This window comes from Camelina sativa, chromosome 20, assembly GCF_000633955.1.
Source record: "Camelina sativa cultivar DH55 chromosome 20, Cs, whole genome shotgun sequence".
In the NCBI taxonomy this organism is placed as follows: Eukaryota; Viridiplantae; Streptophyta; class Magnoliopsida; order Brassicales; family Brassicaceae; genus Camelina; species Camelina sativa.
Window position 1 is genome coordinate 5,260,043 of NC_025704.1, and position 27,935 is coordinate 5,287,977.

At 33.6% G+C, this 27,935-nt stretch overlaps 5 protein-coding genes and 1 long non-coding RNA gene across 10 annotated transcripts; 2 read left to right on the forward strand and 4 right to left on the reverse strand.

Annotated features, from left to right (window-relative positions):
- LOC104769431 (cytokinin riboside 5'-monophosphate phosphoribohydrolase LOG8) lies at positions 7–1,949 on the forward strand. The gene is made up of 7 exons (XM_010493647.1): positions 7–226; positions 612–709; positions 801–831; positions 1,059–1,158; positions 1,246–1,316; positions 1,401–1,544; positions 1,703–1,949. Exons 1-7 carry the CDS (start codon positions 113–115, stop codon positions 1,778–1,780), a joined length of 636 nt encoding a protein of 211 aa, XP_010491949.1. The 5' UTR covers positions 7–112; the 3' UTR covers positions 1,781–1,949.
- LOC104769432 (probable magnesium transporter NIPA9) lies at positions 3,648–6,653 on the reverse strand. The gene is made up of 9 exons (XM_010493648.2): positions 6,455–6,653; positions 5,974–6,072; positions 5,759–5,888; positions 5,568–5,656; positions 5,280–5,336; positions 5,095–5,153; positions 4,759–4,879; positions 4,481–4,629; positions 3,648–4,194 (listed from the first exon to the last, which is right to left on the reverse strand). The coding sequence occupies exons 1-9, from the start codon at positions 6,563–6,565 to the stop codon at positions 3,969–3,971; spliced, it is 1,041 nt and encodes a 346-aa protein (XP_010491950.1). The 5' UTR covers positions 6,566–6,653; the 3' UTR covers positions 3,648–3,968.
- Positions 8,211–8,941, reverse strand: LOC104769433. Its single transcript, XM_010493649.2, has one exon. It carries the CDS (start codon positions 8,760–8,762, stop codon positions 8,439–8,441), a length of 324 nt encoding a protein of 107 aa, XP_010491951.1. The 5' UTR covers positions 8,763–8,941; the 3' UTR covers positions 8,211–8,438.
- On the reverse strand, positions 15,877–18,465 carry LOC104769434. 5 transcript variants are annotated; one of them, XR_002037028.1, is made up of 7 exons: positions 17,833–18,460; positions 17,561–17,735; positions 17,200–17,389; positions 17,058–17,104; positions 16,751–16,941; positions 16,502–16,600; positions 15,877–16,095 (listed from the first exon to the last, which is right to left on the reverse strand). It is a non-coding gene; the product is annotated as an uncharacterized LOC104769434 (long non-coding RNA). The 5 variants fall into 5 exon arrangements; XR_764392.2 differs by having other exon boundaries at positions 15,877–16,291; XR_002037030.1 differs by having other exon boundaries at positions 15,877–16,600; positions 17,058–17,101.
- LOC104769436 (DNA-directed RNA polymerase V subunit 7-like) lies at positions 20,855–22,264 on the forward strand. The gene is made up of 2 exons (XM_010493651.2): positions 20,855–21,008; positions 21,566–22,264. The coding sequence occupies exon 2, from the start codon at positions 21,574–21,576 to the stop codon at positions 22,108–22,110; it is 537 nt and encodes a 178-aa protein (XP_010491953.1). The 5' UTR covers positions 20,855–21,008; positions 21,566–21,573; the 3' UTR covers positions 22,111–22,264.
- LOC109124787 (conserved oligomeric Golgi complex subunit 8-like) lies at positions 24,244–27,707 on the reverse strand. The gene is made up of 12 exons (XM_010493652.2): positions 27,582–27,707; positions 27,344–27,496; positions 26,711–26,859; positions 26,440–26,517; positions 26,238–26,331; positions 26,068–26,142; positions 25,692–25,988; positions 25,536–25,603; positions 25,390–25,444; positions 25,117–25,255; positions 24,763–24,947; positions 24,244–24,684 (listed from the first exon to the last, which is right to left on the reverse strand). The coding sequence occupies exons 1-12, from the start codon at positions 27,705–27,707 to the stop codon at positions 24,397–24,399; spliced, it is 1,707 nt and encodes a 568-aa protein (XP_010491954.1). The 3' UTR covers positions 24,244–24,396.

The following is a 27,935-nucleotide window of genomic DNA, read 5'->3' on the forward strand; positions in this document are numbered from 1 at the left end:
CTCCTCCTCTTGCTTCTTCTTCTTCTTCCCTTGATTTTTTTTTGTTTTTTATACATAACGACTTGAAGAATACCTCCTCTGATTTTTTTTTGTAGATTTTTGTTATCCATTAATGGAAAATAATCAGCAGCGAAGCAGATTCAGAAAAATTTGTGTCTTTTGCGGAAGCCACTCTGGTCACAGAGAAGTTTTCAGCGATGCTGCTATCGAACTCGGCAATGAACTCGTTTGCTCTCTATCTCTCTCTCTCTTTTGATTGCTTATCGTTTTGGTTTTTTGATTAAAAAAGTATGAACTTTTCTTAAAAATCAATACTTTTTTTCGTAACAGGGCAGATTTTACTTGGTTTTTGAATGTCAAAATACGAACTTTTTAGTTTACTTGTTCATTCACATGACTTTTACACAATGGGTTTGGTTGATTTTATCTGTGCTTGCGTCTGTTGTTAGCTTTTGTGGGTTTTGGGCTGTTAATCCTTGTTTGTTGACTCTTGTTGTCATTTGAAAAGTTGTGACATTTCCTTGAGTTCTTTGAAATAGGTCTTCCTCTGGTTTCTGATTGTGTTTGTCTTCGTTTGTGTGATTGGATTTTGGAATTGTTGGCACTTGTAGGTGAAGAGGAAGATAGACTTGGTTTATGGTGGAGGAAGTGTTGGCTTGATGGGTTTGATATCCAGGAGAGTCTATGAAGGTGGTTTCCATGTACTCGGGTTAGTTTTAAGAGTCTCCTAACAGGCTTTGTAACTCTTTCAATCTCCTTCATTTCCAAACTTCTCTGATTGGATTCTCTTGTGATTGCAGGATCATTCCCAAAGCTTTGATGCCTATTGAGGTATGTATCTTTTTCCCCTAGGAAGTAGTAAACTTGGCTGGAGTTTTGAAGTTTTATCTAATGATGAATCATGTATACATTTGTTTGCAATACTAGCTCTTGCTTCTTGTCTGCGTTCATATGATTTAAGATCAGGAGAGACACAATGTTCTTGATTTTTGTTTCTAGTTAAGTATGAGGATTGTGAGACCTTTTTCACCTCAATCTCATGACTTGGATTTCATCAGATATCTGGTGAGACTGTGGGAGATGTAAGAGTTGTTGCAGACATGCACGAGCGAAAGGCTGCAATGGCACAAGAAGCTGAGGCCTTCATTGCACTCCCTGGTGAGAAAATGTCTTTTACTACTTAATTCTAGCAAGTTCTAAAACTGAAAGTTTTGGTCTTGATAATCACGGGTTATATCGTTACAGGAGGTTACGGAACAATGGAGGAGTTGCTGGAGATGATAACATGGTCACAACTTGGTATCCATAAGAAGACGGTATTTTAACATGTCCTTTGCTCGGTCGTCGAAGCAGTAGGCTACTAATACCTCTGCTGATTCGTTTGAAAATTATTTCTGCAGGTTGGTCTATTGAATGTTGATGGATACTATAACAATTTGCTTGCTTTATTTGACACTGGTGTCGAAGAAGGTTTTATCAAGCCAGGTGCACGTAATATTGTGGTTTCTGCTCCAACAGCCAAAGAGCTTATGGAGAAGATGGAGGTACATTAACTTGGCCTTCCCTTTTTCTTCTTGTTATGAGGTTCTGTTTGATGCTAGACATTTTTGGTATTTTAGTGTAAAACATAGTCTTGGTAGGAGTATGTTTAAATTGCAGAGTCCACCAATATTGTTTCTGAAAATTTTTATATTCTTGTCAGGAATATACTCCTTCGCACAAGCATGTTGCATCGCACGAAAGCTGGAAAGCCGAAGAACAAGAGAACAAGCAGCAATAAAAGCACTATTATTGTTAGCATATGCTACTTTCATTTCAAGTTTAGTCTCTAATTTATTTGCAGAATCCACAATGTGTATAAGAAAAACTCAAATCTTGTTGCAATATGAAACAGCACATTGGGTCCCCAATATGAAAATGTTGCTGATTATGTTAGTTTAAGTTTGGTATTTTGGGTAAAGAACCAAAAAAAAAACATTTTGGTTGTTATGTTAAAAAAATTTTGGTAACCCCCAAAGAAAGAAAGGAGGAATCTTTTTGATTGTGGGTGATGCAGAAAAGTCCCACAAGTGTCGTGTCATAGTGAATGTCCATTAAGATAGGAGTGTGGTCCCTTAGGTTTGTTTCATTCGATGGCTTCAATAGAAAAGCACAAAATGTGAATGATGTGTGCAACCAAGTTGGACATGGATGGGTTTCTTCTTTTTTGCCAAGTGCCTTTTGTGGTGGGGATTTGATTGGATATATCTTCCTCTTATTTATTTATTTTGTTGTTGCGTCAGTTCTTCTCTCTCTCTCTCACTTTCTACGTTGGATCATCTTGATTAGGTCATTGACTAGTTTAAAGGTGTTGATGATGACCTTCATGGTAATAAAAGATGATTCTTGAACGTGTTTTTTATTATGGTGATTTGAGGTTTTAGTGTTTACCATAGATTCGGTCAAAGTTTGATTACCACTATTTAAAAATAGCTAATGAGTACAACGAAATCCGCAAGAAGATATCACTTCTACCACCAATTTGCAATAATATTAAACGGCTGTTTATCTCAAAATTATGTCTTTTTCTTGTAACTCTGTATAAAAATTATTTCTGCATTAAAATGCATAGTGTTTGACTTTTCTCTAAATATTGGTTTATAGCCTATCAAATAATATTTTGTAGTTGTCCTCACATAATGCTATGTGTAGTCCAACCTCAATTAAATTTATGTTTGAATCTCGCACTGTCGCCACACATGGGTTCGAAGGTCTACTTCTAATTTCGTTGCATCTTCTGTGTTTTGCTAAAATGATTTAATACTTCTAATTATGAACATCTTGAAACTTTAGCGTTTACAAGTCACACTTGCGTTTAAGGGGACCAAGAAAAGCTGAATTGGGGTGTGGGGATTGGGACCCTTGAAGGACAAAGAAAAAAAAATAAGACATTTAAAACAAAGGAGATGGTAAAATACTAAGATAGTAAATTGTGAATGTGTCACTTCATTGTCAAACATACTTGTCTCCCTCAGTTTTGATGCATGTCCTGATTTGGTACCAATATAGGTTAAGCCCCAACCTAATTGTAGTTGATGTTTGTATCTCTCTTGCATTATGTATCTCACTTTCTTCCCATCTTCTCCCCTACAATTTGGTTAACCGGTCTTTTTCACTTCCTGTACCTTGCACATCCCATATCTTTGAGTTTTTTTTTTCTCAAGATATTGGGCTTGTTCGTTTGGCTGCCGCAGGTACCTGCGGTTGCGGCAGACGCAGGTATGGTTGTTCGTTTGCTTGCCGCAGGTACCTGCGTCATGACGCTGCGGTAAACGCTGCGACCTGCGTTTAATATTTTTAAACGTTGTTTCAATTCAGCGGTTAAAAACATAAACGCAGCTATTGTCGCTGCCGCAGCCGCCAGCGTCAACCAAGCGAACAAGCCCATTATTTATATACCAAACGAACAAACTAAAAAACTAATCAAAAAAATCCAAATATATACCGAATTAAAATTTGAGCAAAATTTCCACTCAGCTCTTAATTGGACGAGAACGATTGATCGACATCAGAGTCTTTAATGTAAGATTGTGAGGTGTGTTCGTAATAGATGATGTGTCTTCTATGGTATTTTCAGATTGATTCAAGTGGCTTAACCGGCACCAAAATTGACGAGATCATTCAAATGTCTGCCATTTAAGCAAAATGGAGAAAAAAAATAACAATAATAACATGAACCAAGTTGGTTCGTTTATCCCAGATTCACAGTTTGCACAAAGGGAAACTCATATTTCACATTTCAGATACCAAGTGACGTTATAAATTGATCTCAAACTCTTTGACTATTAATCTGTTCCAACAACTGGAATATCAATGAGATGAAACCCCGAAATATGAAAATCTGACATATTTAGTCATATATTCGGGAAATAACTTGTGTAACATGCACGCCACCCAGCAAATACTTTTTAGGTGTTTCTGAATCCCTTTTAGTCTTTGTCTTTTGATGGAGATGATAAGAGATGGTGTAATGTTGCTGTTTGGATAACCGCACTTGGGTTCGTATCCTTTGATACGTGAGAAGCTGTCCGCCTTATGTTGAAACCTCTTTCTAAACTCGTTTGTCTCGAACTGGAACGCCTGAATGACCGTGGAAGATGTCTGATAAGCCGTGATGAAGTCACGAGTAATACAACACCTAGCATGATAAGTAACCTGCAAAAAGTTTCAAGAGTCTCCCATCACTAAAAATTATAGTTCTGAAACCGGTACTATGTTCATGCACATAATGTTATATATGTAAGGGAAAATCTTTTTGGAGAGATCTTTTGCAATTTTTTTGTGTGTACACATGTTCATCTCTAATGACCAATCGAATGTGTTTCAACTGGGATCTTTTGCAATTATTTTGTGCGTACACACGATGTTTCATCTCTAATCACTCTGATAGAATGTGTCTCACCTAGCATATTAACTAAAGACAATGGTGAGTAGAACTTACCATCCTAAGAGAAGTAGAAGCCGTCCCGATGGTGAAGTGGGTAATTTCTCACCCAGAGCGAACATTCCTGCAACCACACCTGTTACAATTGACGCCACAGCAGCGCAAGTGGATACAACAATTGCTCTTCCATGTTTTAGTCCCCGAGTCTGATAAAGTACAAACAAAAAGAAGACTAGAATCATGATGAACCTGAATATCAACCTACAAAGGACTACAGATAGAGAGTCCTTTATGTTATACACGAAAGCAGAAATGGACTAGCATGGGTAAAGTACCTGATAGAAAAATCCTGTTCCACTACAGCATATACTAATTGAAATGCACATAGGAATGAACATTGCAGAAAACCCCTGCTCCACGAATACAAAACCCATCTTTGATACTACAGAGGCCATCCTGTGATCATATGAGTGATAAACTGTTGTAAGCTATGCAACAGCTATAAATACAGTTCATATATAGTTCTAGTCTATTTGAAAAAGTTCCTGCAGGAAAATCCGCACATTGGTCCTTATATGTCTCAAAACTCAAAAGCACATTGTAATTGATATAAAGGAGATGATGATGAGTATCCCAGGCTCGTCACACAGTTAAAGGGTAGTAGAAGGTACCCGAATAAAATCCCAGATTCCAGGCCATATATAATTTCTTCCACAACTTCATACTCCCCCTGCAAACCAGAATTAGGATAAGTGCATTTGGTAGGAAAAATGAAAAGACAACAACATTAAAGGTGATACAAGCTCTTATAGCTCAAAAATCTAAGCAATTGAAAAGGTTAAAGAGAATAAAATACCAGCTCCTGCTCCCTGCGCTGGCGTTTGAAGATATGAAGCCACGCATTTAGTAGTACCTTATACCCAAAATCCAACACAAAAGTTATCAGAAACATTGCAATTACCATACCTATTAATATATTATCTGATAAATATGAAAAAAAAATATATATAAACACAATGGTTCCAATGGTCAAGTTTATAATGATATATATACGTCAGGAAGAAGCCATCAGCTAACACAAAATAAAAAGGAGATGATGCCAAAATAGAGTTATTATAAAATACCATGGATGAAAGGTACCTACAAACAAGATGGCAACAACCAACGCTAGCCAGAGCAACTGGAAAACAGATATCAGCGATGCTTCTTGCTCCTCGCCACCAGCACCAACTCCTACAGCGAACGTACAAATCCTAAATTTATTAAAACAGGTAATTCTATCTACAATGTTGATAGTGAGAAACAGTAAAAGAAATCAACAATGAAAGATGTTACCTATGGTGCCAATGCCAGCAACGGTAATCCCAATCCAGTCAAAAACATTCATGACTTCCTTCAAATAAAAATGAGAAAAGACAGAAAGAATGGCAAGTCCACATCCCGAGACAGGTTGAACAACAGACACCTGAAAGCAAGAGAAGGCTATTAGGCAACACAATCTCTGGCATCAGAATAAACAAAAAGTTTTACGGGAAAACTCCTTTACTTACAGGGGCAAGCGAGAGTGCTCTGAGCATCAACAAAGCCCCAACAATGTCCATAAGAAAACCTAGTGCCCATGGTTTGTTAACAGCATATGCTCTTATTACCTGTAAAACAAATTATTGATATACAATGTAAGCCTTTCTACAACACGTTTGTCCAACCACCTCTCCTCTAATTCAACACAAAGGAACGAAATCAAAATCGAGCCTCCGCAATTGGTTTTGATTCAGAATAGTTTGACTCCGATCCAATTCTCGTATACTCTAAACAACAACATTCAAAAATCGTCTAATGAGTTTTGTATCTACCACGAAATCGAATTCAAATTTCCCAGATAATAAATTTCGCGAAAGTTAGGTTGAGATTTTATAGAGATTGGTCCGATCAAATTGAAAATTCAGGACTCAAAATAGCAGCAACATGCAATTCAAAACATAAGAGTTACGAAGATTAGATTATGAGAGAGAGAGAGAGAGGGGGAGAGACCTTGAGCTTGAGGGAGAGAGGAGGGAGGATGATAGTGCCTTTCTTCTGGAGAACCTTTCCAATATTGTTACCGGCGGTGGCCGCGAGCGTAAGGCAAATCGACTCCCACATCTCTTTAAATCGCCGGCGAGAGAAAACGAACCAACCCAAGGGAGGCTTCTTCTTTATTTCTTCGAAGGAATTGGTTTTGCCGATGTCTTACGTTATGATTAACATCGGCAATATTGTAATTTTCTTCTTTTTTTGTTTTTTTTAATTATAGCTATTTTATTAATGGGTAACAAAAAATAATAATTTGATCTTCAATGCTTTTATTGACTTTTGTTTTTAGTTTCTTGCCTTCAAATTGAGGTTTCGTATTATTCAGTAATTTTGTTTTTTTTTTTGCAAAATACTAAAACGTACAATAATTAAATACCAATGGTAATTTTATTACTAGACCTCACACAGTCTCACACATAATGTGTATTGGAACATAGTGTATTTTTCAAAGCCAAAGAGGTATTTGAATATATTTTCAATTCGATTAGATAACGCAATTTAAACAAAGTTCGGCGTCAACACGTTGCTAAGCATGCTTATGTCAATTTATCCACCAACCCAACGTACTTGCAGCAGCCCTCAGCCCTCAAAATAAACCGAAACATGTTGTTGATTATTTTTTTGGTTATCTAATCCTTTTTTTTTTTTTGATATTGAAATGACTTTAACAAGAGAGTAATATTCGAAATATGTTGTGATCAGATGGGTATATACTCTAAGCATTCCTTTCTCAAACAAAAAAAAAAAAAACAAAAATACTTGTATGTATGCATCATAAAACCTCAGTTTCGGCGGAGTAAATGCAGTAAAAAGGGACAATTTTTAGCATATGGTGCTACTACAGTTGATGGGAGAACTCGAATTGGGGAAAATAATGTTTAAGTGGCTTAGATGCCATGGGAAGGATACAAATTTGAAGAATAGTATGATGTCTTCCTCTGCCTTTAAATTCTGATGTCCATAGAGCTTATGAAACATTGACTTTAATCTTAGTTGACATATGGAAGAACAGTATGAGTTTTCTTCTACCGAAAGTTTCTGATGTCCAAAGAACTAATGAAACATTGACTTCAATCTTAGTTAACAAGTAGATGAGTCGTCTCATAACAAAAATAAACATATACAGTCTTCAGAGTGCAGACTTAGATTAAAAAAAAAAAATGACTAAGTAAAGCTAATAAGGATGACACCCACAAATAGATATATGGTCCCCAATTAAAACGAGCTGTTAGCAGCTTTTCAAAAGCCAACTTTTTTCAGTCGAGATCTATTAACCACAACAAGTAAATCATTTTACCAACAGAAACTTGCTTTCTAAGATCTGAGATCTTTGAAAGATGTTCAGTTGGTAACCTCTAATATATGGTACCTAAAGAGGCCAAATAAATTTGACACTGGTGAATATATAAAAAACAGAGTTTTTGATGGGGAAATGGATGATCACCAAAATGATTTGAACATAACTAAAAACTAGGGAGTGAGATATTGATTCATCACTAGATGTAATTAGTCAAACACTCAAAAACCAAACCATATCAAAATCATGGTAAACCCAAATTTTTATATATGACAAAACAAGAATAGTTCATAATCAAATGTCATCAAAAACAGACATTTTCACAATCTACTTTGAACAACTAATAATATTAGCAAAAGGGCATCAAATTTCTACAAAGAATATTATTCTCCATCAAACCCAACTTCAGGGTGCAAAAGATTAAACCATAGTTCTTTACTTTGTAAAACTAATGATTCATATATAATTTATGGCGATGCAACCATCACAGTTTACATTCAAGATTACAACACACAGAGATACATAAAGAGAGACAGAACACAATCATACTTACTTGAGAAAATCAAAAATCAAAAAAAAAAAAAAAGCTCAACAAGTAAAATAAAAGTTATTATAAAAAGAGGAAAAAAAAAATGGGATCACCGATCACCACCAACCATAAACGACCTGGGTGTACCTCCGCTTAAGCCATCTGAAACTTTTAGTAAAAGAGCCTTTGACTTTGCCTTCAACACCATACATCTTATAGCTGGCGACCCTTTTCTTCCTTTGGAGCTCCGGGTCCGTTATCCCCCAAGACTTCGATCTAGGTATCGATTTCTCCTTCTTGTTCAGATCGTATATACTGTTCTCTCTCGTCCCGTACGAAGCGCTATAGCTCCTGAAGTCTCCGGCTTGGTTACCACCGTTGTAAGGCTGGATCTGCATCCCTCCGTCTCCATACGGTCTTTGACGCCCGAAGTCTTCCATATACACGCCGGCGACTTCGATCGACAAGAATCTTTTTCTTTTTTTAAAGACAAAGAAAATAAAACACAGCTCAGAGGAGGAGAGAAATAATAATAATTGGAAGGAGAGAAAGAAGATGGAGAATAATAGTAACGCTAGTGTGTAAGGCCGTGTCTTTTGAGCTGGTCTCAATTTGTCATTCCACGTTATAGTATTATTTCTTTCTTTTTTTCTGTAATTTAAGAAATTAAATAAAGAAATAAAGCTAATGGAAAACAAGGAAAAAGCGATAAAAAAATAAAGAAAGAATCTGATAAGATTTTTTCCTTTTTTTTAACAGAAAAAATAAAGTTAAGACTTGTGACGTTATTTTTTAACACATAAGTTGTAAGTTTGAGACAAGAACAAGATTAAGCATAAAAGTAAGTATATTGGTTTTAGTAATTGACACCGTTGACTGTTGATGTGCTTGCATTAGCCGGTCAATGGCAAGTTGTGTTTGTGTGTGATAATAATGTTCACGAATCCAAAATTAATTGGCGTGATATATTTGTGTTTTTTCCTGTGAACGTGACTACCAGCAAAACATTTTAGGACCATATATATTATACCACTTTAATCACTGTCTTAATTTTCCACGAGCTATCATTTTCCCCACATGAAGAAAAAATAACAAAAGTAGATGATAACTTTCTAAAACTTAAGTATCAGAAAGTAAGTTGATAAATTAATGTAGGAAAAAACGAAATAATTATCATAGCTAATGGGACCTCTTTTAGTTCTCTTAGGCCTTAGTAAACTGAGCCCAAGCCCACACAGGCACCTTGACATTCCGGTCTACGACTAACCGGGGAATACGGATATGCTGCTATATACCGAGAATTAAAATTTCAACCGAATCAATCGATTTAAGTAATAAATATATGAGAAGAAAAGGATTTTAAATAAATGATGGAGGAGATCCACTGAACTGACCAGCGTGGTTCTGAATTTCTGATATGTTCCAGTTCCACTTACGATGTGTGGGGTTGGTCGGCATATTCCTTTCGACCACGTGTCTCCTCAGGGGCTCCCCACGTGATTCTCCACGCCGAAAGTGGAGGTAAAAAAAAACAAAGAGTTTCGAGTATTGGAGGAGAATCTTAATAGTAGTATTGTTTTGTTTGTGGTCACTCACTCATATATTCTTTTTGATTTGATCAAAAACTGCTAAATATACATCTGTATCATCCCACATTTTGTATGTTCATAACAACGATAAAGAAGCTTTAATTATATTAGTACTGTCATTTGTCCCACGAACATGCCTTCTGGATCTCTAAAACCAACACCGAACCAAAATATCGATACATGAATTGGTTTAGGATTCAGAAAGAATTTTAATGACTTTAAAAGTTATGTAAAATATGTTGTTATTCAATCAATACTTTTTAAAAATCTTTAAAAATTTGGTATTATTGGTTGTGGATTTGTAAAAAGTTATCTAAAATCTTGATAAATCTAGTGTTATTGGATTAAAAGTCTTATAAAGTCATGAAAAGTTTTATGTTATTCACTTAAAACAAAAGAATCTTGGATTGTTAATGAATTCAAATTTTGTGTTATTTGTTTAGGATTTTATATCATTTCCTTCATAACAAAAGTCATGAAAACTCTTTCATCAAATAGAAAGATTTTGAAAGATTTTACAAGATTAGGAAACACAAATCAGCAAGATTTAAAATAACTTCCTAAACAATCTATTATAGAATCCTTCATTTTTACTTTCTAATTTTCTATGATTTTAAAAGGAAAAAATTAGAATACATACCTCAATCTTAATAGGTAATTTGAACTCTATACTAAATCTTTTAAGTCTTTGAAATGTACCCTTATGGGCTGAACTAAATGACTATTTTGTCCTTGGTTACAAATTAAATTAAACTAAATACAATATAATTAAATTAATTTATTTGAAAATTTTATTTTTAAAACTAATATGTAAACTAGATATTCGGAATTTTCTGTATTGTTTTTTAAAAATTATGAATTAATTTATTATATATAATATTAATCAATAACTAAAAAATTAAATTAAGATAAAATAAATAACATATACCCTTAATTAATAATTAATTAAACATTAAAAATTAAACATAAAATAATTAAACTCATCATTGTTAGAAAATTATTTTTAAAAATAACTGTTTATATTTTAGATATTGAAATTTTTTTGATAATGATGAATGTAGTTTATTATGGAAAATATTAATCAATAAAAAAAATTAAAAAAGTTTTTTTGATAATGATCATGAAGTAGTTTATATGGAAAATAAATTAAAATTTTTAAAACNAAATCTTGATAAATCTAGTGTTATTGGATTAAAAGTCTTATAAAGTCATGAAAAGTTTTATGTTATTCACNAGATATTAAAATTTTTTTTTGATAATGATGATGAAGTAGTTTAAAAAATTAATTAATTTTTTTTTGATAATGATGAAATAATTTATTATGGAAAAAATTAATCAATAAAGAAAATTAAAAAAGAAAATTAAAGAAAATTAATCAATAGATAATATTATTTTTCATTTAATAAAAAAGTTTTGAAAAATAATTATATATTTTAATTTATTTTGAAAATTGTTAACTTTAATAAAATAATAATAAATTGTGAGATTTTAGAAAATAAATCAACAGTTCAAAAAAATCGACTATGTAACAAATCAATTAATAAAAAAATAAATCGACTTTTTAATATAAGTCAACAAAGAAAAAAACATAAATCAGCAGGAATAAAATATAAGTCGACAGTTAAAAAAGTCAATCATATTAATAAGTCAACTTAAAATAAAATAAGTCTACTAAGACCAAACAAATCAACGGGAAAAAATATAAATCAACAAACAAAACAAATAAGTCAACATCATCAAAAGTCGACTTTGTAAAAAAACAATCAAACAAAAAAAAAAGTCGACAATTTTATAATAAATCGATGGAAAAATAAATAAGTCGACAAAAATTAAACTTAAGTCAACCATTCAAAATATCTTCCTTATTAATAAATCAATGTAGAATATAATAAGTCAACAATAAATAAACAAATCAACAGAAAACAAATATAAATCGATGAACAAAAAAATAAGTCAACAGTTAAAAAAATCGACTATGTTATAAATCCACTAGCCATAACATAAGTCAACTGTTCTAATATAAGTCGATGACACAGATAATTAAGTCAACAGAAGTAAAAAAACAAAACGATTGTTCAAAAAATCGACATTATAAAGAAATCAACCTTGATTAAAATAAGTCTAAAACATTTATATATATATATATATATTATAAATTGTATAATCTTGAATTATTTATTTTTAAAGAAAATTAAATCTAAATAATATCAACAAAAATATTTAAATTCTTTTTCTTTAACCAAAATTTTAAGATAAAAAATTTATTCATGTAATCATTATTTAAAATACAATAAATAATTTTCGTTATAATTTTAAATTATTAAATAATTAATTCCGAATTTAACAATTTTAAAAAGTAATTTATTTTTAAAGTTGATTTATTTTTAAATATAAGTTAAGTTTTTATTGTTTTTATTTAATTGTTAAAATTATTTAGTAATAAGGGTATTTCTGTCCATTTTCATTCCAAAATGTGTAGTTTTCAAATAACTATAAGATTAAGTGTAATTTTCAAATTTCTTTTCAAATATAGTATAGTTTTCAAATTGTCAGCAAGATTTTTAAAAACACAAAGTCATTAAAATTCTTTCTAAATCATAAACCAATACCTCCCCCGAAGTAAATACAATTACCTTAGTTCTATTAATATATTAGGTCTAAATGCATTTCGTTAACTCTCTTTTAACTTTTGCTTAAAATTGTTCCTTTTATTGTTGAGGCTTCAACCTCAAGCAAAAACGAATCCATAATGGATCCAAATTAGAAGTCAAAGTGACTATGCCCCTCAACATTTGATTCCAGCCTTATCGTTCGAAACTATAGTATACCGTCAATTTTTGGAGATCATATTATATACAACAGACGATAAGTTTTTTAAATTTACTTACTAACAACAAAAACCATTATATTTACAAATTTTCTATAATTTTAAAAATTCCGTCTGTAAGTTTTGTTTTGTAGTTTCATTTATTAGTAAAAGTCGTAATTAGCGATGTAAAACTCTTACGCATTAATAAACTCATAAACGGCAATAGTATTGCCGCAATGCAGAGTCAGTTTTTGTTCAACCGGTCAAAAACATACATAAATGTTTCACAAATAGAGTTACCAATATATATGAACGCAAATTTCTTCCATCAGAACGTAATTACGTACTGTTTGGGGAATTATCAAGAGCTAATTGTACCCCGTAATTAGTGCAATGAAGATCGCAAGTTTAATTAGTCGGTTAGTGAAACAGTAGTAAATTGCATTGAAAAGAAGAAGAATAACAAAAAAGAAAACAAAACCAAATAATAAAGTTAGTAATTTGTGCCTATGGTGCTATTCATGTGTGTTTGCCTAAAAAGGAAAGTTATCAACGAAGGACAAACGTAAGCGCGTTTCCATATTCGGAATTATTAGCTAGCTAAGATTTTCATTGTTTAAATTTTGTGGTATATATCCTTACTCTGACATAAAAGGACTAATTTTATTCTACTCTGATTTGTACGCACCAATGCCGCAATGCTCACCAGGTGTCATCATTTACATTTTCGCAATCTCGACACTTCGGCTGTTCGGCAGATCTCATCACCGTGGTTTTAACTTTTTTTTTTCTTTGCTCTCTTAGGGTTAAATAAATAGATAATGGAAACTCTCTTAGGGTTAAATAAATAGATAATGGAAACTTTTGAAATTAAGTAATAATGATGTAGCTTGTTCCAAACGGAAAATTCTTATAGTTTTATTTGTCATTTTGTATCCTACTAATTCTAAATTCGGATGGTTTATACAAAGATTATACTAGAGAATACTATCTTTTGGTGGAAAGATTCTTTTTGATTATATAACATTATAATTTGTGATGGTGTAAAAGACGAATTTGATGGAAGAAATCATACATCTAAAGAGAGCATATCTCATACAGTTTTAATAATTTCTTTCGGAAAAGCATGCATGCTTTAAGCTTTAGCGCCGTATTGAATATTTGGGTGTGGCTGTACTTTTTTTTCATGATGAGGCTCTGTTGATATGTAATTGGTCAGTCCACTTTTATATTCCACAATATTAGAAAGAAGTCATATGCTTTCTTCCATAATTGTTAAATTAATCTATTTCTATATGTTTTAATATGAGAATTAAACTTCATCCAATGTGTGTTTGACAAACATCATCCATTCGTTATTCCAAAGTGTTTGGACCAATAAGTTATAAATGTGCGTAAATCAGTTGATACGTTTAACGTTTTGTTCACATTAATATCTGTTCATTTCGGTCTAACCGTAAGTAACTTGCCACAAAGATCCTATTTTTGATCTTATGATTATATATAAGGTAGAAATATATATATTAAAAGTAATATGGTATACATCTCTAACTATATATACAAACGTGCAACGTAAATAAATAGACGATTTATTTCGTGAACCTTAATTAGCATATAGTATTAATTTTATGTTTGACAAAAACTATTATTATTGGCAAAAACAAACGGCGCCTACGAAAAATCAAGTGGTAATAAATGAGCATTTTGATATACAGTATATAGTTGCATTTCACGTGGTTAGAATATGGAACAATCTTTATCAATAATACATGAGAGAGATTTGGGTTTATCTCTTTATCACTTTTTTTTTAAATCCCAATTCTCTCCCATTTGGCTATAAAAAGCCCCGACAGGTCTCAGTTTCTTCCCACATCCAAAGATAGAAAGATGTAAGGTCTATAGTCTTGTTCTTACCTAATAACACTGATATATAAATAAATATATATATATATATGCATCGAAAAGTAGATATAATATTGTTTGAAATCGTTTGTTGAGGATCGACTAGCAAAGGTATTCGAGCCTGTTCACATGCGGAGAGCTATGAAAGGTAAGAGGTGGTGACAGAAGAGAGTGAGCACACATGGTGGTTTCTTGCATGCTTTTTGTAATCAGGGTTTCATGCTTGAAGCTATGTGTGCTTACTCTCTCTCTGTCACCCCTTCTCTCTCTCTTTCTCTCTATTTTTCAACTTAGAAGGTTAATTATAGTTTGGTAAAACGATCTCTGATTTGGTTTGATATATTTGAGGTTTCAGTTATATTATCATCAAAGCTGTCAAAGTAGTTCGAAGGTATGAGAATTCTGCAACCTCTCGTTTTCATTGTTTAACACTTTAACTATTATTTCGTTAATTACATCTAAAAAGATAGAATAATTTGTTTTTATATATATCAAATATTTTGCTCTGAACTGTAATTAATTAACGTTTTAACTCAGTACTATATATCATAATATACGTACTATACCATCTCAATCATGCAGGATTTAAGCAACAATAGAATTTTGGGGAAAAATATCTGTACTTGTGGACAATGGAAAATATTTTTTTTGTTTTTTTAACCTGAAACGTTAAAACTATAAATATTATTTACTAAAATTAAGGACTATATTATATACTTCCAAAACTGTTATTTATGTTAATTTGGACGTGGAGGTTTTTTTTTCTTTAATGTTGGAGTACTTCTTATGTCAATCTCAATGCAGTTGGACGTATGAATCTGCGTAGCAATCATATTTCACTACAACAAATATGTACATTGTTAGTACGAGAGAAACGCTATAATATGTAATTCATAGCTCTTTTACAAACGCTATGTTAGGCCACTGTTATTGTAGGTACCTCACATATGATACCACATAATTCGTATGCTATGGTATAGTATTATACCATAGCAGTTTAGAAATGTTATGTTATCCCGTTTTTTAAATTTTTAAAGATAATGTTATAAGTCATTTTACACGCTATGTTAGGAGTTTTTACTGTAATTATATCATAGCACTAATCGAATGCTATAATATATTTTATTGGATCACAAAATTCATGCTGTTTTATTTATTATTAGAATTTTTTTTTTCAAAATTTATTTAAATATATTTAAATTTTTACATTTCATAAAATAATCAACATACATAACATAAATTACATTAACCAAAATAAGTCTTACATAACAAAGTGTCACCAAGTCTTAAACAAAATAAAACTAACAATAAAACTAACATGACATGTACATGTAACCCAGCCTTTCTTACTTGTTGTAGCAAAGACTCTCTTTTAGCTGCTCACTTAGCGTTTCTTGAAATAGTCCATTGAACAGCTACTAGTTCACTTTGAATGTATGAAAAAGACATGTTAGTTATCCTCTCCATATATATCTGCTCATATGAAACAAAAGAATCGTGAGAAGCCACAATATGCCATTAACCCTATAAGCACATAGCAATCACATAGAGATAAATAAACCATAAATTGTAAGTGTTACCTATACATGAGCGGAAACCTACAAACCTTATTATTCAACGTTACAACATGTTCAAATAGACAACTAACAGATATAGGCAATGTGGGAACCTATACCAAGACATAAACACAAAAACATAATGAAACGGATAAAACAAGCAGAGCAATAAGATATATTCCAAACCTTCACAAGACTACCAAAACTTCCAATAAGATATTCCAACTCACATTATGAACTTGATGTACTCAAATGAAGCATGAGCAACTCCTACTAAGTAGGTCAAGCAATGACTCAGATAAGAAGAAGGAAAAAAATGTTACCATTTACAATTTGTTCCGAGAGAGAGAGAGAGTAAGAGTTGATGTCATGGACAGAGCAAGGTCCTCTGATCCACACTTGCACTGCCTTGCACCATAGCTCTAATTCATCAAAGATACAGAGAGTTAAAAGACAAGAGAGTCATATAAATATAATGAAATATTCTAATGTGTGATTTTTGAAAAAAACCAAGTTCATATTAGAGAGTGAGCAACAAAATACACATAAAAGATCATTGTTACAACAAGAACCTGAACATGAAGAAGAAATGCAGCCAATTCCATTGTCAAAAATGTGAACATCAATGCAAACAGACCAGACCACCTTTCCGGCTAGAACACATAGTGACTCTGTATCTACTGCACGGCTTTCACTGCAACCACCAAAACTTATCGAAATCCTACAGTAGCAATGTCCTATGTGTTTCAAGAAGACGTTGAAGCTGAATTATGGTAAATGAGACGAACAAAAAAACACGATTAGTCAACCAAAACTTATCCATCAATGGCAGAATGCGCCAAAACAAATTGTATTAAGTTCCATAGTTAGAAACGTTACTTTGAGGTTTCCTCTCCTGTAACCTCATTGCCATTCTCAAATACCTTCTATAGTAATACATTGAGAACAAAATTAAACACTCAATTTACCAAACAAAACCAGTAACTAAATAACACAGTCCAACTCAAAACCACAAGTTTACCTTGAATAACTCGTTCGACTTCCTTAGATTACTACTTACTCCAGAATTAGCTTCACCATCTTGTGTTTGTAATTGCTCAGCATCAGCAGCAGCATTGGCGTTTTCATTAGCTTGAATAGAATGCTCAATCTACAAGATCTCTTTCTCCAGATTCGCAAATCTCTCGATTATCGCAGGCGTGTTTACAAATCTACAAAATTAAAGAAACATAATCAGCAACAAGTTCAAAATTGTCTTATCAAGATCTTCTTCCACTCACATACACACCAATAATGCAAACAAAATTGACATAATGAGAATCTGAAATTAGAAATTGTCAACAAAAAAATCGAAGAATCGGGATTCAGGGAATTAAAATTACCGATCAAAAGTGGATTTGGTGAACCAAGGAGAGTGAAAAGAAGGAGGATGAAGAGAGATGGAGTAACCTCCTTTAGAGATCTGATCTCTAGCAAATTGGAGATGAGAGACGAAAGGTTTGAAATTCTAGAAGCTAGCTTATGCTTCTTACTCTCACAGAAGAGCCCAGATCGACTCTTAAAAAACACAATCAAACACAAAATTCAAAACACAATTCAACCACAAAAAGAAGATCAAACAAAGTAAATTGAATCAGAAGTGAGAGAGATAGACCTCGTGCGAGTAGGAGTGAGTTGAAACAAAGCGGAATCGAGTATAGCTCGAGAATCCATGGTGGTGGCTGGCTACGAAGAGAGAAAGGGAGAAACGAGGAAGATGAGGCATAAACCCTAAACTGGAATCGGGCTCCTCACTGAGAGAGCCAATGAGGTGAGAGAGAGACGGGGAAGATGAGGCATAAACCCTAAATCAACCAAAATTTCGATTTAGGGTTTGGGTGAGCTGGGTCGTAGGAATTGGAGATGGATGAGGTGGCTAAGATGGAAGAGGGTGGGAGAGATGGTTCAGCAACAACGGCGGAGTAGATCTGCGAGGAGGATGGAGGGAGAAGAAGATGGTTTCCTCAAGAACTGTTTTTCTTTTGGTCGAAATTTTTCTTTTTTTCATTTTTGTCTCCAAACCAATGTAAAAGAAAGGAAAAATTGTGGCGCTTAAGTTAATATTTTCTAAGTTATGGCGCTTAACTCAATATTTTCGAGCAAATGTTGGCGGAATATGTGATTTGGTTTCTTAGCATTGTTTTAGTGTTATTATAGAACAATCGAAAAAATAATTACTCTATCATAGCAGTTGTGGAAAATGAGCTATCGTCATGTGCTATTAATGTGAATATTTGTTGTAGTGTTTATTAGATTTAGAAGAATTTTGCTATATAGGTTATTTTGGTGTACCCCGCTTTTCTAGATCTTATATATGTATAGTATCATTGTATTTGTATCAATATATGTACGAGTTCATGCAGCATACTGCATACACGAAAGTTCGTAGATGGCGAACAACATTTCTGGACTATGGTCAACTTCACATTTACGGAAGACGGGTCTATAGTTAGTGGATGATAGACGAGTTTAATTTGCATACATAAACGTGACATACATGCATGATACATGTAATATAAGCTGTAAATTTTTCACATAGGTTAATATAATGGATGCTAAAATTTGTAATTTGTTCATATGTTTGATTAGGTTAATTATTCAAAGAATTAATACAATTTATTATACTATTATTCCATCATATGTTAAACCATTACCCAAAAAAAAAAAAAAGTTCCCACAAAATTAATTGAGCTAATTACAAAATAAATAAGAATCTAAAGTTAACTTTGCTCACTTCTCCTTTCTCTACATCAGCATCCACCTAATCAATTTTTAATTTTTTTACATAAAAATACTATTTTTAATATTCATTCATTGCATATTTATTACTTATAATTAATAATAATAAATAAATAAATAATGAATTAACTAAAATTAATTAAAATTTTAAAATAGTATAAACAATAATATATTTTTAGTAAATAATACAATAATAACTATCTAAAAATTAACTAAGTAAAATAAATAAAAATTTTAAAATTGTAAAATAATACTATAAATTTGTTTTAGTAGTAATGTTATTATTAAAATTATAACAAAAAATGATTATATTCCAAATTTAGAATGGGTTAATGAGTTTTAGAATGTAAGCAAATAAGTTATGTAATTGTATTTATAAAAATCTAAACATGAAAATAAAATTAAAGTAAAACATTAGTTTTTAAGAAACATATACCATAAAGATTTATTATTAAATTTTACTTATAAAAAAGAAAAGATTAATTACTTAATTTAACTTAACTTAAAAGTTTTGATCTAAAACAAAGACATTGTAAGGGACACATTATTTTTTGAAAAAACTATGAAAATTTTTTTTGAAAAAATAATCTATCTAAAAAACAAAATCACTGATCAGGAAATATAGAAAAAATGTTATGTAAGCCGTTACAAAAAGTGGCATGTGATTTGTGTAGCATATCTCATAAGATATATTATCAACTGGAGCTACAATTTTATAACATGATATAAAACATATATAAGAAATATATATATATATATATATATATATATTATCAAATGCTTTTAACCCAAAACATTGGCAAAAATAACATATTTAAAGTACACTATGTTTTTGTTAAGAAGACGAAGTTGGGGTTGCATCACAAATTATCATCTGCAAATAACATATGAGATTTTAGAAAAATGTGTAACTTGGATTAATGAATAAATATTCATTGTGGGGTTTAAACATTTCATCATTTAAGTATTCTTGATTTAGTCGAAAATTTTATAATGGCAGATGATGCATTTGGACAATCTCATTGTAGCGTCATAACATTAAAACTGTTCATAAAACTTTGTATATTCGCATTTAATGTAGGATATCGATATGTTTAAATGGTTTCCATAATTAGATCAACGATATATTGACGTTAGAACTTTTAAAATTATGTTTTCATGAGATATGAATATGGAATGAACTCTTTTATAGATAAAAGGTCAGAAGATTGTCGATAATATTATTGCGACACTAGACAATATATGTTATCAGTGCCGGTCGAGAGGGGAAGTCACCCAAGCGGTGGATTCGGGTCCCAAAATTTTTTTTTTCTTTGAAGTTTTGTTGATGTATATGTGTAGAAAAAGCCTAATTTGGTAAGAAAAATATAAATTTTATCCCAAAAATTAGATTTTAGTATGAATTTGAGTCAAAAAATTAGACTTTTTAGTGTAAATCAACTAAGAAAAGGCCTATAGCTTTTTTTTCTAAGGTAAAAAATAAATATTTGTGTTACTCTAAGGCCTCTAAGTCGGATTGTGCGTAGGGTACCCAATAATACTGGACCGGCACTGTATGTTATATATAGATTAGTAAAGTAAGTACGGTATTTATATAGATTTATCTTTTAATCTTCAAATTATATATTCATATTCAATGATTCTTATTGATAAAAAAATTGAATAAAATTCCACCTAAAATCGCAAATAGATATAATAAAGAAATATTATCTTAAAAAATATATATGTTATATATCACTGAGTAAAATAAGTTTAGTATATATATAGGTTTATACTACTCAAAAGCTGGAATGATTATTGATAAAAAATATTTTAAACTAAAGTACGAATTTTTATATATATTTTTCTCAGTAATAATGGGCCTTTAAAGCCCACTAACGTGTAAACTAATTAAAATTGAAGTCTTTTGAGTTTCTTTGTTGAACTCAGTCTAGTAGTGAGTGTCTCGTCTCGTCTCGTCGTCTTTCTCTCGCCCCGCATCGTTTTGATCCTTCAAAATCAGTCTTGAACGATTTCTCGTTTCGTTTCCTACCTTCGGAATCCAAAACAAAGGTATGGGTTCTTTATTCTTCTGATTTTATCAACTAATTTCTCAGACATTTTCAGTGTATATGGTCTTGAACGATGTGGGTTGTTGCTAGAGAAAATGTGGTTTGATGGTCTGAGTATTTAATCGTAAAATTGCAAAATTCAAAGCCTTTTTGTGGGTCTTTATGTTTCATGTAAAAGTTGTTAGCTTTTGATGGATTTTTTGATGATTCTCCCTTGGTTACTTACATGCCTGCGTACTGTTTGATTAAATGCCTGACTGAAAAAGCTCACATTTTTATCAGTCTGTAAGTCTTGGTAGATGTTTGAATGTGAAACCGGTTTATGATTTGTTTTGTTCTGAGTACTGTTAGATAGGTGGAATTGGTACGTTGCTGGTGCATTTATAAATAAAGACAGACCATTTTGTTTGATGTTCGTAAATCTAGAGATGTTCGTTTCAGAGAAGAACCTAGAAGTTTCTGTCTACTATCTTTTTCTTTCTCTATGATATTTTCAGTTCTGTTTTTGTTCCTTTACATAGCTCTGTCTGACAATGTTTTTGGTTTTGGTTTTGAAAGGTTGAAGAATGTTTCTCAAAGTCAAGTTACCATGGAACGTGATGATTGCAGCTGAAAACATGGACGCAAAAGGGCTGATTCTAAAGAGGGCTATACTAGTCCAGTTACTAGACGCATTTGCTTCCAAGAAAGCAACCAAGGAGCTTGGCTACTACGTGGCAGTCACAGCACTGGACAAGATTGGAGAAGGCAAAATCAGGGAGCACACGGGTGAAGTTTTGTTCCCTGTGATGTTCAGCGGAATGACTTTCAAGATCTTTAAAGGAGAGATAATTCACGGTGTGGTGCACAAGGTGTTGAAGCACGGTGTCTTCATGAGATGTGGTCCTATCGAGAATGTATACCTTTCATACACGAAGATGCCCGATTACAAGTACATCCCAGGAGAGAACCCGATCTTCATGAATGATAGGATGTCTAGGATCCAGGTTGAGGCTACAGTGAGGGTCGTGGTGCTTGGGACGAAGTGGATGGAGGCAGAGAGAGAGTTTCAGGCGTTGGCTAGCTTGGAAGGTGACTATCTTGGACCAATCTTTGAAGAGTGATCTGCTATCATTTCTTCATGTGGTGTGGGGGTTTTTGGGCAATCTCTCATGTCTATATAACTCAATCTTTAGTTAATGTGTGTTAGTTACTCTCTCAAGTCGTACCAAAACAATGAAAACCTTGTGATCTTTGTGAATGTAATGATCTTCTCCACCTGCAATCTCTCATGTTTTTTTGCTTTCCTCTTTCGTGATCGAGGTCAAACTGGATTGATAAGAAATATGCTATCTAACCAAAGTTAACCGAACCAATCTCAGGGCACAGATTTGTATTATATTAACCGACTTTTGTTATGTCTTTTTACCGACTTTTCTTCATTTTGTTTCATCTGTACCGTGGATTACTTAACATGAGAATAAATAACAACCGTAGGATCTTTCCTAAATCAACTAGGATTATGGGGTTTGCTCTCTCTTTATATATCGTGACAAATAACATCATCTAATTCATCAACTCTCGTTGATCCTCATTGTCAACCCTCGTTAATCTATATCTAATCAACTCTCGTTGTTGATCTTCATCTTCGTTGTCAACTCTCGTTGATCTTCATGTCAACCCTCGTTGATTAACAACCAGAAGCCGATGTTCTTCTTGTTAGAGTTCGGCTTGTCATCAAGGTATATACGTTATCTTCTATATCTATATTTTTCCTTACATGCTTAGCCTAGGATTTCTCTGTTTCATTGTTACTCTCTTTCTAAATATCTCGGGTCTTCTGCTTATACATATATATATATATATATATATATATAAATATATATATCTTGTAAAATTGACTCAATCTGTTTCGTATTCTTGTAGGGATCAATATATATGACCGTGCTGGGACAAACGCAACATCTGATATCAACTCTCGTCGATGCTTTAACGATCAACCCTTGAGCTCATCATCAATACTCGTTGATGCTCTAATATCAACTATCGTTGATGCTTTAACGATCAACCCTTGATCTCAACATCAATACTCGTTGATGCTTTTAACGATCAACTGATCTCGTTGATCTCATCATCAACACTCGTTGAGCCTAATCAACCATCGTTGATGCTTTTAACGATCAACACTCGTTGATGCTCTCATGATCAAGTACTCTTCTTGATCTCATCATCAACACTCGTTGATCTTAATCAATTCTCGTTGATGCTCTCACGATCAAGTACTCTTCTTGATCTCATCATCAACTCTCGTTGATCCTAATAAATTCTCGTTGATGCTCTAATATCATCAACTCTCAGTTGATTCTTCAACGACCAACTCTCTTTGATCTCATCATCAACCCTTGTTGATAAACGAAGCAAGGTTCTTGCATTGGGTGGGGTTGTATTTGACTTTTGCCATGACAGGTGCGCTTGCTTGGCAAGTCTAAGACCCTAAATAATATGTGAGCCTACGGGTATAAGTGGAGTATCTGATCAACACTCTCGTTGACCCTCTCACCATCAACTCTCGTTGACCCTCTCACCATCAACTCTCGTTGACCCTCATCAACGTCCCTCGTTGAGTTTTTAAAAAGAAGGAACTTGAATCTATCTCCATAGATTTACTTTCTTGTTTGGGCTTCCAAACTGAAAAAGAAGGGGATGCATACGACCTTTGCCATGACATGTGCGCTTGTTTTGCAGGTCTAGAAACCCTAAGAAGAAAAAAAAAGATTCAAAGTTTGGTTTCGTGGATCGCAGGGTATTGGTAATATTCATTCTTGTCCTGGATCTCCTTCACCCTATACTGTGCGTCTCTCTTATTTTCCTGCTTTTTTTCCTTCTCCAGCTACATATAGTTGCATAGATAGCGCTAGTTAACATATAATCTTATAGAAATCGTGACTAAATTGCCAATCTGATATACCTCTTAAGCTCCTGATCAAGATCTCCCCAACGAAATTGCTTCTCCTTCCTCCTTGCAACGAAATTCAGACACGTTTTTGCCAACTTTCTCATTAATTCCAAAAAAAAATCTCAAAATCGGTCATATACATGTGGCTAATAAACTCCGATGTGTACTCTTTGAATATTACGAAGGAATCTATTTCTTTTATGAATCCTTTGTAGAAGTTGATTACCCAATACCCATGTATGGACTGAGTTTGGTTCATATAAGTTGTGTTGAGCCGATAAAAAGACATAAACAATTTAGATGAAATCTCAATTCGACATAGTCCATCAAATTTATACCATCTGGATAATCCATTGATATTCTCCACTTAGTTTTAAAGCTTTTGTTGTCTCTCTCTATAATATGTATTAGCATATCATTCTTACAACAAAAAGACAAATTAATGGAAAATCTCTTAAGACTCGGGTGCTGTCTCAGGAGTTTGTAATGGAATGGGATTGTTATCTTCTTTCTCTTTCGGGCTCTCGTCTTGTTTTTCTTCGGGTTGGGAGGCTACACCATTCTCTGATGCATCCTTTGTGTCGGTGCTGATGACCTTTGGAGATTTGTTGGATGGTTCTTGAGAGGACGATGAAGCTAAGATGCGACCTAGACCTTCGTATGCGCTCTTGGCATCCATAATGATGGTCGCACCACCTGGATAACATCGGCCGAAGCATGTGGCACAATGTGGAAAAACCACCTGTATGAACAAAGGGCAATGTGAGTTACATTGCTGACTTTTGACTTGTTGATACAAAATTGAGATGTAAAACTGGACCTCAACAAAAGCTCGGCAAAGTGAGAGGAAGAGATTTGATTCACTGAGTCGAAGCATCCGAGTTGTATTGTATCTTAGTAAGGAGTCAGAGACAGCCTGAAGTCCTTTGATCAGTTCATGAGCAACAACGTTCTTCAGACTTAGCGGGGCACAAGGACGTAGTTCGTTTAAAGCAGCAGATACACCTGTGGACATAACCGGAATCATCAATTGCAATCAAACTGGAGAAAAAAGATCATCCAAAAGAGATACAATTTCATTTTGCAACATTTGTAATAGTGAGAAGAGTTAGCAAGGGTTATTATTATTATATCTTCTATAGTATTAGAAATCGATAATGTATCAGTCTCTCACCGTTTATAAAAACTGCAAGAGGCGGGTGCTCCATCAAGTATGATGGAGGTGTGACATCATCTTTGCTATCTTCATTAATACCACTTGATGGGAAGCCAACAGATGGTAGTGGAACCCATCTATGTGAATCCAAAACTAGCTGGAAGTAAAAAACATTAGGAAAAATTTATTTGAGAAACTCAAGAGTACAGCATGTGAGGTTGATTGGAAATCAAACACTGTTCGAGTTGAGTTCCATGCCAGAACAAAAGTTCAAATTTCGCATTCACCCACCTGGAAATTCTCAACTGCTGTACTCATGTTCTTAGAGAATAAGTTCAGAACGGCCCTGTGGAAAGTATGTGAGTTAGATAGTGAACTTGTACATAGATAAATAAAAGCATGACAAGAAGTAAAAGGGTGATAAAAAGAATTGTTACTCTTCAAAAAGTGGAGGAAGCAAACCCCGGAAGTCTAGCCCAACCCAACCAAGCCCCATCGCACAGTACTGTGTGGTCATGAGAAGAAAGCAAAATGTAAATCAGAGTTTCACAGTGAATCTAGAAGAGAGTACATGAGATGTAGAAGAAACCAACCATGCACTGATCCAAAATATTTGATAGAGATCCTCCTTCAGTAATCTTTGGAAGCATAATTTTCAGAGTCTTCAGGTGTGATGTTATTTGATGCATGGCCCAGCTAAACAGAAGTCCACCATCATAATTTTCTTCACTCCCCGATGTATCATCAGCAAAAATAGCTCGATATTGATTAACCACATCAAATAAGTGCATTCTGTGACAGTTTATCATGCCTTTCAAATACTCATAAGCATTTTTCTGGTCTAGATCCTCCAGAATTCCAGTGAGCCATGCTTCTCGACATCTTAAGAACTGCAAAGACAAATAGAACATTTCAGAATGAACAATTTCACAGAAAAAGAAAAACACTTTATATGTCAAAATAGTTCACCTGCAATCGCATTTCATACTCGCCAAAGACTCCTATTCGCCGTAAGTATCCAATAATCCGGAGACATTCTGGTAACTGAAATAGAGAGCATTAACAAAATATTGAGCCTACTAGATTGCTAAGCCTAAGCATAGTTTACTGAATCCAAACAAACTATATTCACATGAAACCTGTATATTTGAGCGTAGCTTCTGGAGAAGCTGTGAGAGAAGTGACTGAGTTGTTTGTCTAACTTCCGCTGCAAGTGCTTGGATGACAGGCAATCTTGACATTGAGAGAAGATTAGTTCTTAGGAGCTAAAACTTAGAGTTTTAGGGCTTAAGAAGGCAAAAAGTAAAGATATATTGGGAGAAAGATACCAAAAACACTCACTTGGGATGCATGGTCGCAAGTTTGGATACAAATGCTTCGAGGTCAAGAGCCTCATCAAAATTTCCGTTCCTCACACATCTACAAAAGGATAACAAATAATTTTGAAGAGAACTTGTACACATTTTGAAGTTTGATTAACGCCAGGAATAAGTTCCGCTTTTTTTTTCATGAAAGGCATGAGCAGAGATTGACAAGAAATCAGATTACACTTTTTGGAGATTGACAAGAAGAAATCAGATTAAACTTTTTGGCACGAGGTCTAGTAACTTACGTGTCCATAAGCTGAGGAATCTCAAGCAAGTCAAGAAGAGTGCTGTGATTTGCCAGCAAAGCTTGGTTCATCTTCCTCTTCTCCAGAATATTCTCAGCGGAATCGATAAACTCTGTGCAACCAGACGTTAGTTTTGGGACTTCGCCTATCTGCAACATGTGAAAAGTACAGACTTCCGACATCAACATTTGATAGAAAAAAAGAAAACATCTCCAAGGATGCAACTGCTACTAATGTCAGAGGATTTTTTATCTGAAAACATGGAAGCTCAAGCTACATTCCTAATCCACTGATTCATTCACCTATTCTCAATAGGTTAGCAGTCTGCTAGACTACAACACAACAAGACCACTGCGTCTACAAAAGTATAGAACCTGAAAACAAACACAGTTCTTCAGCTTAACTTGATTCCAATCGAAGTTTCTAATTACTCCACTCTAGACTATTGAACGCTCAAGAAACGACTAGTGCTAGTCCAACCTTTTCCACTAACATTTCCAAAAACTATTTCAGATCCTAGCAATGATACTTGCACTGTCACTAATCGTAATTTCTCTACCAGGATTCAGAACTAACCAAGTGAAGCAGTAGAGCTCGATTGACAAATGGAACGAACAGGTATAAAATATTTACCAGAGACTCGAGATGCTTATCAATGGAGGAAACTTCCTGACGGATCGCAAGCAAAGCATCAGCAGCGGTGATAAACGCGCGGTAATTTCCAACAGCAACCTCTTGCATTTGCCTCTGAATCCGCTCCGCATCAACTCGAAGCAACTCCGGCTCCTTCAAAATTATCCAGTAACCGATATTAAGATTCAGAAAAAAGAAAAACTCATGCGCGCAGAGATATCTAAAGAGAGAGGGATACCTTGTGGAGACGATCAAGAGTGAAGGAGAGGAGCTCGGAGACGTACGGTTGCTGAGTGGCGGAAGCGAGAGAGAGAAGACTCGCCGTCGCTTCCGGCGGAGACATCTCCCCAACCTCCGTTGCCATTTTCCGATCAGACTCTTGTAGCCGATGCTATCAAATTATCGTCAAAGAGAGTATACAGATCCAGAAAACTCACGATTTTCAAATGTTTCAGTGAGTTGTTTCCTGTTCTTGGATCTGAATTTTCTCTTCTATCTTCGTTAATTGAGTTAAATAACCGAACCGGATTTTAACCGAAACTTGGTTCTATACGAATTCGGTTCGATTTGGTAAATAGACCAACTTTTTTTT